We start from the raw sequence: 18,651 nt of genomic DNA on the forward strand, positions 1-18,651 counted from the left end.
TAACCAATCAGAGCCGTCCTTACCGAGCTGTAAACTGTTTTTATTGTGACATCATCACAGCAGAACAAAGCAACACCTGTCAACAAGCCCCGCCCCCTCCCTAGACCCACCAATCAGGTCGGAGCAGACAAACATTCAGTCCAGGAAGTGACAACGCTCTGGCAGGAAGTGGGCGTGGTCATATTTCAGTTTCAGCCAATAGGCTCTCGCCTACTCCTGACGTCAGCACGACCGTGGGCGGACTGGAGTCTGTGGGGTCAAAGGTCATTCAGACTTTAGAACCGGGTTTCTGGGTTCAGTCTGGTTCTTTTCAGCCGGGTCAACGGTACCAAAAACCCACAGAACCATAAACCAGAGGGAGAACTGGAGCTAACAGGTTCTGGTTCCACCCGTCTGAACCAGGTCCGGCCCGTCAGGACCCAAAGAAGCGTTTGGTTCCATCAGGGAATCAGACCCGAACTGAACCGGGTTTTTTAGCTCAGAAGAACTGTCAGAACCATCAGAACTTCTTTTAAGGCTAAGATTAGCTTCTTCATCTTAATTAAATTTAAAATATATTTAAATGACTGTATCAGTTTTAACACATTATTTATTCAAATTTTAGCCTGACTGAATCCAGAACCAGAACCCGGCCTGAGTTGAACCACAGAATAATAATAAATACAAATTGAATATTAATGTGTAGAAACAGCGTAATGCTGCCAGAACTGGGTCCGATTAACACCAGACAGAACACGAAACTCCTACGGATCCAGAGGACATTTAAACACCACACAGAGGACGGCCGGTTCTGCTCCGGGTCCAACAAAACCGGCTCCATCCGGACCGCTTTCAGCCCTTACTGCTGTGGGGGAGCCAGGGGAGGGGCTTCTCTCTGATTGGCTGCAGGGCACTGCTGGGGGCGTGGCCTGCTGGGGGCGGAGCCTCCCGGCCGTCCTCCTCCCCTTCAGACAGCAGGTCGCTGATCTGCTGCTGCAGCTCCGGACTCACTTCGTTCTCGGCCAGAACCAGAACCCGAAGGCAGGTGGGGTAATTCTCCACCATGTCCAGGAACACCTGCAGAACAGAACCAGAACCAGAACCGGTGCTGTCAGCCTGCTGAGGAAGAGGAGGAAGAATATGGTGAGAAGCTGCAGCTGCTGACCTGCGCCGACTGGTTGGTCAGTCCGGTTCCCTCCAGGTCCAGAACCTCCAGGGTTCTACTGGACGCCACGGCAACCGCTAGCATGGCCGCAATCTGGTCCCCTGCAGATAGAACCGGACCCATCAGGACCAGAACCACACCAGGTTCCGGTTCCGGTTCCTTACCCAGTGGGTTGTAGTCCAGGTTGAGGACCCGGAGCTGGGAGCTGTGAGCCACCGCCACCGAGAACCGGGCCCAGGCCTTGGTGCTGATCCGCGGGTTGGCGCTGAGAGTCAGCTCCCTGAGACCTGGAGGGGCAGACCGGACCGGACCGGAACAGTACTGGTAAGCAACAGGTTGCTTTGGAACTGGTTGATTAAAGGTTCATAACTGATCAATAACTGGTGAACATTTGGGTGATCAAGCTGCATAGTAACTGCTTAATAACGGGTTAGTTACAGGTTTATTACTGGTTAATATTTGTTAAAATCATTGGTTAGTAACAGGTTAATCCAGCTGCAGCATTAAGATGTTGGAAGAAGTGATGGGCAGTAAAATATTCCTGTAATCTGATTGGTCATTAATCCTCTAAAGCAGGGGTCTCAAACTCCAGGCCTCCAGTCGCTGTCCTGCAGGTTTTAGATGAGCCACAGGTAGAAAACACTGGAATGAAACGGCTTCATTACCTCCTTGTGTAGACCGGTTCTCCAGAACCTTAATGACCTCATTATTCTATCCAGGTGCTGCAGCAGGGGCTCATCTAAAAGTTGCAGGACAGCGGCCCTCGAGGACTGGAGTTTGAGACCCCTGATCTAAAGGATCTGGATCACCTGGTCTGCAGGTGTGTCATCATCAGCGCTAGGAGGATGTGGTGCGTTCAGGGCCCCTGGGGAATCGGAGCCTCAGTCCTACCTGATTTGGCTCCGTCCGGCGGCAGCATCCCGCAGATCAGCGCCAGCGCCGCGTCCCCCAGCAGGCAGTCGCCCAGGTCCAGGCAGACCAGCGCCGGGTGGGCGGCCAGCGCCGGGTTCAGGGCCTCCAGGCCGGCGTCCAGCAGGGGGCTGCCGTGGAGGCTGCAGGTGGGGGGAGGGGGGGCACAAGCCGTCACTGACCAATCAGGCCGGCCCGGCCAATCAGCAGGCGGCTACTCACAACAGCGTCTGCAGGGAGCGGTTGGCCGCCAAGGCGTCCGCCAGGTGGCGCGCGCGGCCGATGCTGGAGACCACGCCCAGGTTGAGGTTGAGCTGCGCCAGGCAGCGCGAGGCGGCCACGCCGCGGCAGAGCCGCCCGAAGTCCCGGTCCGACAGCCGGCAGCCGCGGACCGAGAGCAGCCGGACCCCGTCCTCCCTCAGCCGGTCGCAGATATCCTGAACCTCGACCGCCGACAGCGGCTCCCCGCTGACCTGGATGGAGGCCGCCAGCATCCGGACTGGGAGGACTGGGAGCACTGGGCGGGGGGAGGTGAGGTTACTGGGTCAGCTGGAACAGAAGCAAACACAAACCTTCTGAGGAATCAGAACCAGCACAGGGATCACAAGGTTCTGAGGCGGACCGGTTTCGGTTCTGGTCCGGTGGTTCATCATTTCATCAAGGACCTGATCAGAACCTGGAGGATACCAATAACGTCTCCAGAACCTCAGCTGACCTCAGAACCGAACCGAACCGTTCCAAGCCAATCAGAGAGCAGGACCAGCTAATCGACCCTCTGATTGGCTCTCCGCCAATCAGTCAATTAACATGAGATCGATCAGCTCACGCGCGGAGCGGGCACACGGTCACGCGCTGATGTCATCATTCCACGATTCCGCCGCAAGCCAGAGCAGGTTCGGCTCCAACGGGACGGCGAGCATCAGAACCGGTTCTGATTCCGACCCGGGCGGTAAGGGAGGCCTGGGGCTCCTGCAGCCGGGCAGCAGCGCTGTTGGTCGGGCAGAGGGAGTCCGGGCGTCCCGGTGTGTTCCTGCAGGTGAGCAGCTTTACTACGAAGCACAGATAGGAGGACAGACAGGAGGACTCACTCTGAGCAGAAAAGCCTGACCTGCTAAACCGCCATTACACAACATTTTACTTTTTGAAATTAATAAATGAGAGCGAATATACCGGAATGTTATGTTTTAATTAAAATTAAATAAAAGTTAATCTGATCAATGAAGATGAAACTGAACAATCTTCGTCAGAGTGACTCCTCTTCAACGTTGGAGGATTAGCTGTGACGTAGCTTCCGGTCACGATCCTCTACGAGTTCCGTCGCCATAGAAACCAACATATCTGACAGGGCCAGGGACGTGAAGTTTTGTTGGGCTCTGCAGGTTCTGGGCATGCGTGATGACGTCACTCTGTTTTTGCTTAGGAACCAAAACAGGAAACAAGACCAAACAGAAAGTTCTGGTTCTGGATCAGAGGAGCAGAACCTTTTACACGTCCAGAAAAATGAAAACAACAACTGAATGAATTCATTAATATCTGCAGCATCTTGGGAAAGAAGAAGTTGAACTTTGAACTCCTGAGAGGTCGTGACCTCCAGACCCCCAGATGAGCCAATCAGACTGCTGATTCCGTCAGGAAACATGAGCAGTTCCCTGGAGTATCTGCTGGTTGCCCAAGAACCGGCAGAACCTGGAGATAAAGATTAGAAGCTTTGGGACAATCTGAGAAAAACCTATTTTGATTGAGTTCCTGAAAATAAAACTCTTTTGAACTCCTCAGTAGAAGGTTGTGGATGTTAAAATATATTTTAATAATTTCTACACAGCTGGATGTTCTGTGGTGGTTCTGATCCGGTCTTACTGGATCCAGATAAGGCTTGAACCATCATGTGGATCCTAATAAAATTATTGCGGTTCTGGTTCTTCATCACAGAATCATCAGTTTGGATTTTCTTGAAGATGATCAGAAACTTCCGGTTCTTCAGGGGAACATGACGGGTTTGTTGCTCTCTGGCGCCACCCTGTGGCTTCCTTTAGCCTCTCTCCGAGCAAAGCAGAACCAAGTCCGGATCTTATTTTTATTATTTTACTGCGAAGTTCATTTATTACAACCTACTTCACTTAATGTCTTCACTCTGGTTGTTGTCTGATAAGAAATGCCATCAGTTTTTCTTTTGTTCAATAAAGTTCGTCAAAAAAAAACAACTTCTGAAAAGCACTTCCGTTGCTACTTGTGACGCACCCGGAAGTGCTGGTGCATCACTCGCTGCGCCTAGCAGCAGAGGCTAACAGCTAACTCCAGGTGAAGCAGACCCAAAGAGGTGAGGACGGGTGAAGACAAGAGGTTCTGTTGGGAGATACCAACTACCGGACTAACCAGCTAGCTAACAAGCTAACTAACAAATGATCTGGAGACTGACAGCTGCTAGCTGTGTTAGCCGTTAGCTTCTGCTGTTCTCCACCTTCATCAGGTAGCGGCGGTTCCGGCCGCTGGTTCTGTTCTGAGGTGAGGAACCCGGAGCTGACGGGGGGCCATGGAATGAGTCAGAACCAGTAGAACCACCGGGTTCTAAGCGGTTTCTACTGGTTCTGACCCAGACTGTAGGACCACTGGATTCTGCTACAGGATGTAGTGCTTCCTCCGAGGGTGTAGTTCTGTCCGCCGGCCCGTCTCACCCCGCCTGTCCCCCGTCTGTCCACAGGGCTGCGTGTCGTGGATGGAAGTGTGCCGCTCAGCGATGGGACCAGAGAGAGTGCTGCCGAGCTCAGAGGACGAGCTGGGGGAGGACGAGCGTCCGGTGGACGGGGCGGTGCTGCCTGGGGGGGAGGACGGAGTGGAGGAAGAGGAGGAGGAGGAGAGCGGCGGGTACTACTACCAGCCTCTGAACCAGGACCCGGACGGACCCGGGGAGCCGGAGGAGGAGGACAGGGGGGACACGTCCCACTCGGAGCAGCTGCAGCAGCTGCAGCACAGGATAGAGGTGAGATCTGCCCAGTAACAGGTGGAGCAGCTCTCCCACCTGCTGACCTGCACCGTCTCACCTGAGTGTCCCTGCAGGTGATGGGTCTGCACCTACCTGAAGCTCCGCCCCCAGACAGCGACGAGGAGGAGGACCCGGAGGGGGCGGCAGTGCAGAGGAGCCGAGCGTCCATCCCCATGGATCCAGGTGAGACGTTCAGAGGAACTGGATCGGATTTAGGATTCTGTTTAGAGGTACCAGAGATCAGGCTATCTAGAACTGGGTCAGAACCCGGTCCAGGTTCTGCTCTCCTACTTACGGATGAGGAACCATTAAATCAGTCCAAAGTGGGTCCTGGAGGCCCGGCATCCTGGTTTAACTCACCTGGATTCATTGATGGATCATTAGAGAACATTAACCTGCTGAAAGGTTGTTACTAAAACCAGGGACAGAATAAAACATGCAGGATGCAACCGGGCCTCCAGGACCCACTTTGGGCTCCACTGCATTAAAGGAACAGATCAGGTTAAAGGTCGTGCAGAACATCACTTCCTGTTTGACCCTAACCTAAGCAGTGTGATCTGACATCACTTCCTGTCTCTGCAGCCCATGTGGAGCTAGTGAAGAGGACGATGGCGAGCGTGGCGCTGCCCTCGCTCGGCGTGCCGCCCTGGGCGCAGCAGATCTCCGACGCCCAGTGGAGTGATCTGGTCCAGAACGCGCTGCAGGAGCGCCAGAGTTCTGCCGGGCTGCGGATGCTGCGCCGGAACCACGTCCCCTGAACTCACCGCGATCCCTACAGGACCCTGAACGCACCGCCAGCAGCTGCAGCCTCGGCCGCTCCTGGTTCCGATCCGACCCAGATAACTGTTTACTGACTCTTTCTTCTTCTGTGGTTTAGTCTGGACCAGCTTCCTTCCCGTCTCATTGCTCTCATGTTACCTGTTGTGTGTAGAAACAGGAAGTGGTCATACATGTGGGCGGGATCTGCTTTATTTCTGCTGTACATGAACATCTGTACAAATCACCGTGTGATGCTCAATAAACATCTGGAACAGCGCCGCCTGGTGGTGTCACGACATGGGGGGCGGAGCTTATCACAGCCAATGGGATGATGACATGCAGGCTCAACAGCTGGAAGAGCCATGAAGAAAAAAAAAGACGTGTTGTGGGCGTGGCCTCACTGACATCACAAAGCCCCTCCCCCACCTCAGAGCTGCTTAATTAGACGACTTGTTTCCTCTGACCAATCAGAGTTCATGTTTGAAATGCCTGGAGGAACCTGCAGCCATCCCATCACTTCCTGTGGTGACCGGACCTTCAGAACCATCAGAACCGGGCCTGGTTCTTGGTGTTTGGGTCTAAGCCCTGATTGGCGGTAGCCCTGGCGGAGGCCACGCCTACATTCACTGCGTCTCTGCGGATCCAAACCTGATTGGCTGACTGAGGTCAGAGGTCATGGGGACATTCATCCACGCTGCGTTCAAGTGCAGTAGAGCCTGAAGGCCCCAGTTTCCATAGAAACACCACAACGGGGCGGGGCCAGGGCAGCCAATCGGGACGCACCTCCGGGTTCCTGCCGTGGAATCCGACGATGCGTTCAGGCGCTCGGCGGCGGTTCGAACCGCAGCAGCCTCTGGGGAGATGTGGGCGTGGTTTGTGGCTGATGTCCAATCACAGTAGAGCGCTGAGACACGGCACATGGATAGACGGGCGGAGCTTCTAGTGTCCTACTGGTTCTGGCCACCAGGGGGCGGAGTCGCGGAGAGGGCGGGGCCTCATGGGGGTCAGAGCGCCTCCTGATTGGCTGTGAGGAACTCCTCGGCCCGCTGGTGAGCCTCCAGAGCTCTGATGGTGTAAACGTCTTGCGGCAGCTCTGACTTCCTGCGCATCAGCGCCTTGTCCTTCTGCAGCTCCTTCGCCCCCTGCAGGGCAGACAGAGAACTGGTTAGCCACCGCTAGCTAGCTAGCATAGCACAGGTCAACAGGTGCGTCTACCTGGGACGCCTCCGTCTCCACCGTCTTCTTCAGCAGCTGGATGTCCTCCGCTGTCGGAGTTTCCGTCTCCATGGAGATGAAGGCCAGACCGCCATCGCTGAACATCAGGAACTGGAACGCAGCGCGAGTCAGACACACACACACACACACACACACACACACACAGAGCATCACTCACCTCTTCCTGTGGGTGGAGTCCAGGACGCAGGGGGTGGAGCTTATTGCTCTGCAGGTAAACAGAAGGAGACATGATGTCCAGGGACCTTCATCATCATCATCATCCTCAGCCCCTACCTGTGGGTTCTGCCGGGCCAGATCCTCGATCTTCATCCAGACTTCGTCCCGCTCCTTCAGCTTGTATTTCTCCCTGCATGAGGAGCAGAAACAGGTCATTCTGTCGGTCCGGTCCGGTCCAGAGGTTCTGGATCCTAGAACCCACTTCTGCTTCTCGGCCTTGTAGTGCTGGGTGCAGTCATCAAACAGCTTCTGGTTCATCTCCATGAAAAGCTTCAGAGCGTTATAGATCAGACCATGGATCGTCCTGAGGAAGAGGAGGAGGAGGAAGAGTGTATCAGTGAGTGTGTATCAGTGTGTATCAGTGTGTATCAGTGTGTGTATCAGTGTGTATCAGTGTGTGTATCAGTGTGTGTATCAGTGTGTATCAGTGTGTGTATCAGTGTGTGTATCAGTGTGTGTATCAGTGTGTATCAATGTGTGTATCAGTGTGTGTATCAGTGTGTATCAATGTGTGTATCAGTGTGTGTATCAGTGTGTGTATCAGTGTGTGTATCAGTGTGTATCAGTGTGTATCAGTGTGTGTATCAGTGTGTGTATCAGTGTGTGTATCAGTGTGTATCAGTGTGTGTATCAGTGTGTGTATCAGTGTGTGTATCTGTGTGTATCAGTGTGTGTATCAGTGTGTATCAGTGTGTGTATCAGTGTGTGTATCAGTGTGTATCAGTGTGTATCAGTGTGTGTATCTGTGTGTATCAGTGTGTATCAGTGTGTATCAGTGTGTGTATCAGTGTGTATCAGTGTGTGTATCAGTGTGTATCAGTGTGTGTATCAGTGTGTATCAATGTGTGTATCAGTGTGTGTATCAGTGTGTATCAGTGTGTGTATCAATGTGTGTATCAGTGTGTATCAATGTGTGTATCAGTGTGTGTATCAGTGTGTATCAGTGTGTGTATCAGTGTGTATATCAGTGTGTGTATCAGTGTGTGTATCAGTGTGTGTATCAGTGTGTGTATCAGTGTGTATCAGTGTGTGTATCAGTGTGTGTATCAGTGTGTGTATCAGTGTGTGTATCAGTGTGTGTATCAGTGTGTATCAGTGTGTGTATCAGTGTGTGTATCAGTGTGTGTATCAGTGTGTATCAGTGTGTGTATCAGTGTGTGTATCAGTGTGTGTATCAGTGTGTGTATCAGTGTGTATCAGTGTGTGTATCAGTGTGTGTATCAGTGTGTATCAGTGTGTTATCAGTGTGTATCAGTGTGTGTATCAGTGTGTGTATCAGTGTGTGTATCAGTGTGTATCAGTGTGTGTATCAGTGTGTATCAGTGTGTGTATCAGTGTGTATCAGTGTGTGTATCAGTGTGTGTATCAGTGTGTGTATCAGTGTGTGTATCAGTGTGTATCAGTGTGTGTATCAGTGTGTATCAGTGTGTGTATCAGTGTGTATCAGTGTGTGTATCAATGTGTGTATCAGTGTGTGTATCAGTGTGTGTATCAGTGTGTGTATCAGTGTGTGTATCAGTGTGTGTATCAGTGTGTGTATCAGTGTGTATCAGTGTGTGTATCAGTGTGTGTATCAGTGTGTGTATCAGTGTGTATCAGTGTGTGTATCAGTGTGTGTATCAGTGTGTATCAGTGTGTGTATCAGTGTGTGTATCAGTGTGTGTATCAGTGTGTGTATCAGTGTGTGTATCAGTGTGTGTATCAGTGTGTATCAGTGTGTGTATCAGTGTGTGTATCAGTGTGTGTATCAGTGTGTGTATCAGTGTGTTATCAGTGTGTGTATCAGTGTGTATCAGTGTGTTGTATCAGTGTGTGTATCAGTGTGTGTATCAGTGTGTGTATCAGTGTGTGTATCAGTGTGTGTATCAGGTGTTTATCAGTGTGTTTATCAGTGTGTTGTATCAGTGTGTGTATCAGTGTGGTATCAGTGTGTGTATCAGTGGTGTATCAGTGTGTGTATCAGTGGTGTATCAGTGTGTGTATCAGTGTGTATCAGTGTGTGTATCAGTGTGTGTATCAGTGTGTGTATCAGTGTGTGTATCAGTGTGTATCAGTGTGTGTATCAGTGTGTATCAGTGTGTGTATCAGTGTGTATCAGTGTGTATCAGTGTGTGTATCAGTGTGTGTATCAGTGTGTGTATCAGTGTGTGTATCAGTGTGTATCAGTGTGTTTATCAGTGTGTATCAGTGTGTATCAGTGTGTGTATCAGTGTGTATCAGTGTGTATCAGTGTGTATCAGTGTTGTTTATCAGGTGTGTATCAGTGTGTATCAGTGTGTGTATCAGTGTGGATCAGTGGGTATCAGTGTGTGTATCAGGTGTATCAGTGTGTGATCAGTGTGTATCAGTGTGGTGGATCAGTGTGTATCAGTGTGTATCAGTGTGTTGTAATCATGTGTGGTGGTATCAGTGGTGTGTATCAGTGTGTGTATCAGTGTGTATCAGTGTGTGTATCAGTGTGTATCAGTGTGTATCAGTGTGTGTATCAGTGTGTGTATCAGTGTGTGTATCAGTGTGTATCAGTGTGTTTATCAGTGTGTGTATCAGTGTGTATCAGTGTGTTTATCAGTGTGTGTATCAGTGTGTGTATCAGTGTGTGTATCAGTGTGTATCAGTGTGTTTATCAGTGTGTGTATCAGTGTGTGTATCAGTGTGTGTATCAGTGTGTGTATCAGTGTTGTATTCAGTGTGTATCAGTGTGTGTTATCAGTGTGTGTATCAGTGTGTGTATCAGTGTGTGTATCAGTGTGTGTATCAGTGTGTATCAGTGTGTGTATCAGTGTGTGTATCAGTGTGTGTATCAGTGTGTGTATCAGTGTGTTTATCAGTGTGTGTATCAGTGTGTGTATCAGTGTGTGTATCAGTGTGTACTTGTTCCAGTGGCTCTTTGAGTTCTTGTAGAGCGCAGGAAACATGATGGGGAGAATCTTAGCGGCGTTGTCGCTGATCAGACTCATGATGTACTCGTTGTTCCAGTAGTACAGCGCTCTCTCTGCCACCTGGAACCGCAGCAGAACCTCCGTCAGAACCGGAAGCCGCCGCCGCGGCCGGCCCGTTTCTGGTTCTAGTACCTGGAAGTGCGGGCTGGACACACACTTGGCCAGCTGCCTGAAGAGCGGCTCCTGCACCTTGACGAACTCGGCCGGCTCGATGACGTCCAGGATCTCCTCCAGCTCGTTCAGGAACATCACCTCCTTCGGACTGTGGGTTTTGGGCCAGAACTTCAGCAGGCCCACAATCACCTGGGGAGGTCGGGGGTCAGAGGTCAGCAGGGAGCAGCGGCCCGGCCGAGGAAGCCGCAGCCGGAAACTCACCGGCTCCGTCAGGCTGCTGTCCTTCTCCAGGAACTGGACCACACAGTAAGCCAACTGGGGAGCAGAACCGGGTCAGAGCCAGCAGAAATAGCAGAACCAGCAGAACCACACACTCACCTGAGGGTGGTACACACTCAGAGACTTGACCTTGTGGAGCGGCAGCAGAACCCGGATCAGAAACATTTTGTGTTCTTCCTTCAGAGGCAGAGCGAAGCCGTTGATGATGCTGCAGGAAACAGAGAGAGAGCGGCCGCATTCCAATTCAGTTAGAGAGAGAGCGGCCGCATTCCAATTCAGTTAGAGCAGGGGTCTCAAACTCGCGGCCCACGGGCCAACTGCGGCCCTCGGGACGATAGTTTGTGGCCCCCGCCTTAATATGAAAGTTTAATGTTAGTGCGGCCTGCGAGTTTGATATAATTCGCACTTTTCAGTGTTGTGTGCAGAGCTGAACGAACTTACCAATCACGGTGGAGTATATTGCTCTCAGGGGCGGGACATCGGCCGGGCCTATTTGCATTTTCTATTTGTCATTATTTGCATGCCGTACATGCGCAATTTCCGCGGCGCTCCGCTTCACGTGCTTCAGCATCCAGTCTAGACCTGGAAGTTGCTGATCAGTGTAACGTAATTAAGGTTAGGCGCTGTAACGCTTGGGTTGTGTTTAAGGGAGGAGAGGAGGCGGCAGATTCGTCAGGACGGTCAAAAACTCTCAACCACACTGGTACTGGGAATTTCCCAGTGTTGTCCTTTAATAAATACGCTCTTCACCAACCTTACAAAGCCGGTTCAACGGCTGCTATATTATCAGACATGAAAATTGATCCTCGGTTGCAGAAACTGGCTCTTGGGACGTGGAATGTCACCTCTCTGGTGGGGAAGGAGCCGGAGCTAGTGCGTGAGGTCGAGAGGTTCCGGCTAGAAATAGTCGGTCTCATCTCGACGCATGGCTCTGGTTCTGGAACCAGCCTCCTTAGGAGGGGCTGGACATACTTCCACTCTGGAGTTGCCCAGGGTGAGAGGCGTCGGGCAAGAGTGGGCATACTTGTTGCCCCCCATCTGGGCGCCTGTATGTTGGGGTTTACCCTGGTGAACGAGAGGGTAGCCTCCCTCCGCCTACGGGTGGGGGGACGGGTTCTGACTGTCGTTTGTGCTTACGGGCCGAACGACAGTTCAGATTACCCACCCTTTTTGGAGTCCTTAGAGGGGGTACTAGAGAGTGCTCCTCCTGGGGACTCCCTTGTTCTGCTGGGGGACTTCAACGCTCACGTGGGCAACGACAGTGAGACCTGGAGGGGCGTGGTTGGGAGGAACGGCCCCCCCGATTTGAACTCGAGCGGTGTTCTGTTGTTGGACTTCTGTGCTCGTCATGGATTGTCCATAACGAACACCATGTCCAAGCATAAGGGTGTCCATATGTGCACTTGGCACCAGGACACCCTAGGCCGCAGTTCGATGATCGACTTTGTCATCGTTTCATCGGATCTGCGGCCGTATGTCTTGGACACTCTGGTGAAGAGAGGTGCGGAGCTGTCCACTGACCACTACCTGGTGGTGAGTTGGCTCCGGTGGTGGGGGCGAAAGCCGGTCAGACCTGGCAGGCCCAAACGTGTTGTGAGGGTCTGCTGGGAACGTCTGGCGGAATCCCCTGTGAGACGGAGCTTTAACTCCCATCTCCGGTAAAACTTTGAACACGTCCCGGGGGAGGTGGGGGACATGGAGTCTGAGTGGACCGTGTTCCGTGCCTCCATTGTCGAGGCGGCCGGTCGGAGCTGTGGCCGCAAGGTTGTTGGTGCCTGTCGCGGCGGCAACCCTCGAACCCGTTGGTGGACACCTTCAGTGAGGGATGCCGTCAGGCTGAAGAAAGAGTCCTACCGGGCCTTTTTGGCCTGTGGGACTCCGGAAGCAGCTGATGGGTACCGGCGGGCGAAGCGGCATGCGGCTTGGGTGGTTGCTGAGGCATAAACTTGGGCGTGGGAGGAGTTTGGAGAGGCCATGGAGAAAGACTTCCGTACGGCTTCGAGGCGATTCTGGTCCACCATCCGGCGTCTCAGGGGGGGGAAGCAGTGCAGCACCAACACTGTTTATAGTGGGGATGGTGTGCTGCTGACCTCTACTCGGGACATTGTGGGCAGAGTACTTCGAAGACCTCCTCAATCCCACCAACATGCCTTCCATTGAAGAAGCGGAGCCTGGGGACTCTGGGTTGGGCTCTCCAATCTCTGGGGACGAGGTCGCCGAGGTGGTTAAAAAGCTCCTCGGTGGCAAGGCCCCGGGGGTGGATGAGATCCGCCCGGAGTTCCATAAGGCTCTGGATGTTGTAGGGTTGTGTTGGCTGACGCGACTCTGCAATATCGCATTGACATCGGGGGCAGTTCCCCTGGACTGGCAGACCGGGGTGGTGGTCCCCCTGTTCAAAAAGGGGAACCGGAGGGTGTGCTCCAATTATAGAGGGGTCACACTCTTAAGCCTCCCTGGCAAGGTCTATTCAGGGGTCCTGGAGAGGAGGGTCCGTCGGATAGTCGAACCTCGGATTCAGGAAGAGCAGTGTGGTTTTCGTCCTGGTCGTGGAACACTGGACCAGCTCTACACCCTCAGCAGGGTCCTGGAGGGTGCATGGGAGTTCGCCCAACCAGTCTACATGTGTTTTGTGGACTTGGAGAAGGCGTTCGACCGTGTCCCTCGGGGAGCCCTCTGGGGGGTTCTCCGGGAGTATGGGGTACCGGGCCCTTTGATACGGGCTGTCAGGTCCCTGTATGACCGGTGTCAGAGTCTGGTCCGCATTGCCGGCAGTAAGTCGGGCTCGTTTCCGGTGAGAGTTGGACTCCGCCAGGGCTGCCCTTTGTCACCGATTCTGTTCATTACTTTCATGGACAGAATCTCTAGACTAGCCAAGGTGTTGAGGGGATCCGATTTGGTGGCCTTAGGATCTCATCTCTGCTTTTTGCAGACGATGTGGTCCTTTTGGCTTCATCGGATCGTGATCTGCAGCTCTCACTGGAGCGGTTCGCAGCCGAGTGTGAAGCGGCCGGGATGGGGATCAGTGCCTCCAAATCCGAGGCCATGGTCTTGAGCCGGAAAAGGGTAGAGTGCCTTCTCTGGGTCAGGGGGGGTGTCCTGCCCCAGGTGGAGGAGTTCAAGTATCTCAGGATCTTGTTCACGAATGAGGGAAGAAGGGAGTGGGAGGTCGACAGGCGGATTGGCGCAGCGCCTGCCGTCAAGCGGGCGCTGTACCGGTCCGTCGTGGTGAAGAGAGAGTTGAGCCAAAAAGCGAAGCTCTCGATTTACCGGTCGATCTACGTTCCCACCCTCATCTATGGTCATGAGCTTTGGGTCATGACCGAAAGAACGAGATCGCAGATACAAGCGGCCAAAATGGGTTTTCTCCGTAGGGTGGCTGGGCTCTCCCTTAGAGATAGGGTGAGAAGCTCAGTCATCCGGGAGGGACTCAGAGTAGAGCCGCTGCTCCTTCACATCGAGAGGAGCCAGTTGAGGAGTATCTGGCCAGGATGCCTCCTGGACGCCTCCCTGGTGAGGAGTTCCGGGCACGTCCCACCAGGAGGAGGCCCCGGGGAAGACCCAGGACACGCTGGAGGGACTATGTCTCTCAGCTGGCCTGGGAACGCCTCAGGATTCCCCCGGAAGAGCTAGAAGAAGTGGCTGGGGAGAGGGAAGTCTGGGCCTCCCTTCTGAAGCTGCTACCCCCGCGACCCGACCCCGGATAAGCGGAAGAAGATGGATGGATGGATGGAAAATTGAGCAGCGTCCAAACAACCCCTAACATTACTAAAAAGTTAGGGAGCTAACATGTCCGTCTAGCACGTTTCTCCCATGCTCTCTACAGAGAAGCCGTGGCACATACTTCTGACATCATTAGCAATACTAGAGTATCTTAAGGAGACACTACACAATTACGGCTGTTACAGCGCCTGACTACGGCCAAATATGGTAATAGGCAATCAGAAAGGTTCGGCTGAGGAGACCGTGTGTGTGAATGCGGCCCAGCCTCACCCAGACTCTACCTCTAGCGGCCCCCGGGTAAACTGAGTTTGAGACCCCTGAGTTAGAGAGAGAGCGGCCGCATTCCAGTCCAGTCTGATGTCTGCTTCCTTCTCAGGCCATGAAGACAGAAAACTCTGACAGGTTTAGCTTTAGCTAATGTCACTCATGTTGCCTAGCAACCACAACGGCGTGAAGCTCAGAGCAGCGAAGACAAAAACAACTGAGCCGAAGTTTGTTTTCAGTCACTATTGATTTCTGTTATTATTCTTCACCTTTACAGTAAAAGACGTTCAAAGTAAATAAATCAGTTGCAACAAATTATTCATTTTCAAATATAATATAATCTCAGATCAGACATTACAGTTAAATAAAACTGTGTGTGTGTGTGTTACCTGCCCAGGATCTCCAGCAGCTCAGCGATGCCGTTGTGATGCTCCGTCTCATATATGAACCTGCAGGATGAGAACACCAGTGAGCCACTGGGAGCACTGGGCTCACCTGTGTGGGCGGGGCTAAGGCGTGCTCACCTGTAGAAGATGTTGTTGATCTGCCGGCGGATGTAGGCGCGCAGACCCAGGAACTTTCCGTAGATCCGGTGGAGGATCGTTTTCAGGAAGTCTCGCTCTCTGGGATCCTCACTGTCAAACAGCTCCAGCAGCTGCAGGCAGGGAGGACAGGAGCTCACCTGGCGCACCTGGAGCAACACCTGGAGGATCACCTGGCCAGGTGATGTCTTACCGACAGAACAAACTTCTGGTCGATGTACTTCTTGGCGACGTTGGGCTGGAAGTCCGGAGACTCCAGGAAGCGGAGGAAGAACTCGTACACCAGCTGTGGATTCACAGGTCGGGTCAGTTCTGGTTCTGGTTCTGCTCACCTAGACCTCCAGGAGTTGGAGTCGTACCTGCAGGTGAGGCCAGGCCGCCTCCAGCGTGGGTTCGTCTTCCTCCGGGTCGAACTCGGCGCCGGTCGGGTTGGAGGACGGAGGAAGAGTCCGGAACACGTTTATGGAAAACTGCAGGGCACAAACAGCTGTTACCATAGTGACGGTTCTGGTAGCTACATGCTGCGCTAGCTTAGAGTAAACGAGGAAACGTCCCAGGGCAAGTGAACGCAGCACAATGAGGGAACCTGGTGCTGAGCTTCCAAGGAGGCGGAGCTTCCTACACCTGTTCACCTGGATACACCTGGAACCAGCGGACTCACCATGACGACGGCCTCGGGGTAGATGCTCTCGGTCACCACCTCGCTGTTGTGCGTGATGTACTCCACCATCTCGTTAAGCCCCGCCCTCTTGACCTCCTTGTACTTGAGGTCGCTGAGCGGGTCGCTGATGAAGTCGAACAGAACGCAGCACTGCCGCAGCTTCTGCACGAACAGATCCTCTCGCTCCGGGGGCGGGGCATCTGGGGACAGGGACACATTTGGGTCTGAATGGGGTCGGGTTCTGGTGCGGTCCGGTCCGGTCCGGTCACCTTTCAGGGCGGGCAGCTTCTGCAGCTCGCGGTTCTTGGTGAGGCTGAACCGGGTCGAGCTCTGGCGCCGCTCCTTCTTCAGCAGCGTCGGGCCGCCGGAGTATTTGATCTTGTTGAGCTGCGTTGGCGGCGGCGTGCTGCAGCTGGCGCGCTTGTTGCCGCTCTGCTGCTGCTGCTGCACCTGAAATACACGGGCGGGTCAGAGGTTCTGGTTCCGGTCGGGCTGCGGCGGCCAGGGCGACCCACCTCCTCCGGGTTCTCCGGCCCGCCGTCCTTCACGCTGCTGCTGTTCTTGGAGCCTTTGGAAGATTTGCTGGATTCCTGAAAAACAACAAATCAGAACCAGAACCACGGTGCTACTCTGTTAAACGGATCAGAACCAATGCTGGAACCGGGTCAGAGAAATCGGGCCCAAAAGATGAAGAAAATGGTTATGAATCGGATCTTAACTTCCTGGGGAGAACTTTTCAGAATAAAGTGGAGGAAGTTCAGGGAGAAGAGTTCTGACCCGGTTCTGGATCAGAACCATCAGAACCTCATGGAGCAGGGATCACCTGCGGGTTCCTTTAGATCTGGACCAGAACCCGGTCATGTTCTGCAGCAGATCCATAGAGATCCAGTGACTTCATCAGGTCCGGACCGGAACCGAGCCAGAGAAATCAGCTGGTCCAACAGGACCCGATCAGAACCAGAACCCTGAGGTTCTCGCTGATCACACAGAAACCGGGTCTCAGAACCGCTCTCAACATGAGACCAGCTGATGGTTCTGGATCGTTGGTTCAGACCCAGTGGTCCGGAGCCGGACTGCGGGGAAGCGCAGCTTCGGAGTCGCCGGGATGAGTCACGCAGCCCGGGGACAGCCAGCAGCCGAGCCCCGGAGCTCCCAGGCGGATCAGAGAGCCAGCTCCTCCCGGCTCCCTCGCAGCCGGGACACACCCACCCGATACCGGCGGGACTGAGAGGAAGCAGCCCGGTCCCGGTTCTCCTGCTCTTCTGTAGACGCCGTTAGCTCTCCTGAAGTTGGCCTGTGACCGATAGTAAGGACCGTCACATCTATGGAGTCATTAACCAGCTCAAACTGGTTAAACTGGTGCAGATTACTGGTTTTAGCTCAACACTGACTGTTAAACTAGAAGGTTTAGGAACTTTGTTCTCCTCTGATAAGAACCAATCAAACATAAACACGTTTATTCTAAAATCAGACTCTTTAAAATTTGAAAGACTTTTCTGAAGATGAACTTAATGCTTTTGCTCCATTAGCGCCTCCTGCTGGTGGCCCCAGGTGATTTCTATATTTATGAAAAAAGATTATTAAACCTTTAAGCAATCAGACTTTAACTCTACGGAATGACCCTTTACTGATGCTACCAATCACAGGCCGACTTTAGCGCTGTGTGATGCTAACGGGCCTTTAGCCGCTTAGCTTCATCAAATCTGAACCCGCCTCCAATGCCGCTGTCCCTCCACGCTCCACGGGGAGAGGCTCCACGTTACCTCCGTAGTCCACACTCACCTTCTCCTTCTTCGGCTTGTTCGGCATCGTGTCCGCGGCGCTGACTTCTCCCACGGAGCCTCTGCGATCCTCCTCCCCGGGACTCAGACGCTGTCACTCGGTCAGTCTACTCCGTGCGCCCGCTACTTCACACAGCCAATGCGATTGGCTGCCGGAGTCGCCGTCTACCTAGCGACGCGTGCAGGGATTTTTCCTATTGGATAAACGCGACTTTAACCGCGAGGGTGATGCTGCAGGGAGGCGATGCGGGTCTGGAGTCTTCCCCAGCAACACAGAACCCCTCCAACCTGAGGAACCCGAACCGAACCACCCACCAACCTCTCCAACCTGAGGAAGGCGGGTTCCGAACCGAACAGAACCAGGTGAAGGGTAAAGTTAGAGAAATATCTGAATGTTCTCCGTAGGGACCAGATGTTCTCACCTTCAGGTTCTGGTCCAGTTCTGGTTCTGGTTCTGAACATTAAACTTTAACCCAAGGAGGTCAGAACATGCTTTGGTTGGTTCTGGAAAGTTATGCAGTCAAAACAGGAATAATTTGGGTTATTTAGCCAGTTTTCAGTTATATTTTCATTTATAAATGTCACCGTTTCAAACTAAATATTTAGATCTAAACTAACAGGTAGTTTTCTAATTACAGAAAACTAACTGACAGACAAAATAAAGTTAATTTTTCTCTGACAGGCAAAAGTATGAAGGCTCAGATTTATTTTAAATTCATAATATTAGCAGAATAAATGGCTAGCTTTATGAGAACCACGAAAAATAAGAAATTAAAATGAGAAAAGTTTAGTTTAGTTTAGTAACAGCTTTAACACGCTGAAGTTGTTTTAATGTTTCAGTGAAACATTAAAATGGTCACGTGACTCTGAGCATTTTAATCAGGTCAGAGTCACATGACCCCCGCAGCCAATCACAGGTTTCCATCTTGCTGACTCGTTTTGGGCCCAAATTTAAGGAAGTGACTCAGATCATCACTCATCCAGTTTGAGCAAACTGGGTCGGGTCAGAGCTGACCTGACAAAGGTTCTGGTTCTGTCCAGGCAGCAGACTGACCCACAGAACCACCGTCTATGACCGGTGGTTCTGATGCTCCTCTGGGAGGCAGC

General features: G+C 52.7%; 3 protein-coding genes across 4 annotated transcripts; 1 reads left to right on the top strand and 2 right to left on the bottom strand.

Moving 5' to 3' along the window:
• Positions 1 to 19: 19 nt before the first annotated feature.
• lrrc73 (leucine rich repeat containing 73) lies at positions 20 to 2,584 on the bottom strand. The gene is made up of 6 exons (XM_028006686.1): positions 2,276 to 2,584; positions 2,036 to 2,196; positions 1,309 to 1,431; positions 1,145 to 1,245; positions 843 to 1,056; positions 20 to 249 (listed from the first exon to the last, which is right to left on the bottom strand). The coding sequence occupies exons 1-6, from the start codon at positions 2,545 to 2,547 to the stop codon at positions 179 to 181; spliced, it is 942 nt and encodes a 313-aa protein (XP_027862487.1). The 5' UTR covers positions 2,548 to 2,584; the 3' UTR covers positions 20 to 178.
• A 255-nt stretch (positions 2,585 to 2,839) lies between these two features.
• Positions 2,840 to 6,068, top strand: mea1 (male-enhanced antigen 1). The gene is given in 5 exon segments (XM_028006687.1): positions 2,840 to 3,070; positions 3,072 to 3,089; positions 4,752 to 5,030; positions 5,108 to 5,216; positions 5,616 to 6,068. Coding segments are annotated over 5 exon segments (792 nt in total). The 5' UTR covers positions 2,840 to 2,860; the 3' UTR covers positions 5,792 to 6,068.
• On the bottom strand, positions 5,985 to 17,694 carry ppp2r5d (protein phosphatase 2, regulatory subunit B', delta). Of its 2 annotated transcripts, none has more exons than XM_028006680.1 (17): positions 17,546 to 17,694; positions 16,279 to 16,353; positions 16,033 to 16,213; positions 15,764 to 15,963; positions 15,462 to 15,572; positions 15,296 to 15,388; positions 15,085 to 15,215; positions 14,950 to 15,009; positions 10,676 to 10,784; positions 10,559 to 10,612; positions 10,316 to 10,486; positions 10,116 to 10,243; positions 7,447 to 7,548; positions 7,302 to 7,374; positions 7,186 to 7,233; positions 7,008 to 7,118; positions 5,985 to 6,934 (listed from the first exon to the last, which is right to left on the bottom strand). In XM_028006680.1, the coding sequence occupies exons 1-17, from the start codon at positions 17,570 to 17,572 to the stop codon at positions 6,797 to 6,799; spliced, it is 1,812 nt and encodes a 603-aa protein (XP_027862481.1). In that variant the 5' UTR covers positions 17,573 to 17,694; the 3' UTR covers positions 5,985 to 6,796. The 2 variants fall into 2 exon arrangements, with proteins under 2 accessions (XP_027862481.1, XP_027862482.1); XM_028006681.1 differs by having other exon boundaries at positions 16,279 to 17,057.
• Between the last annotated feature and the right edge of the window lie 957 nt (positions 17,695 to 18,651).

Source organism: Xiphophorus couchianus, chromosome 22, assembly GCF_001444195.1.
Source record: "Xiphophorus couchianus chromosome 22, X_couchianus-1.0, whole genome shotgun sequence".
Taxonomy (NCBI): Eukaryota; Metazoa; Chordata; class Actinopteri; order Cyprinodontiformes; family Poeciliidae; genus Xiphophorus; species Xiphophorus couchianus.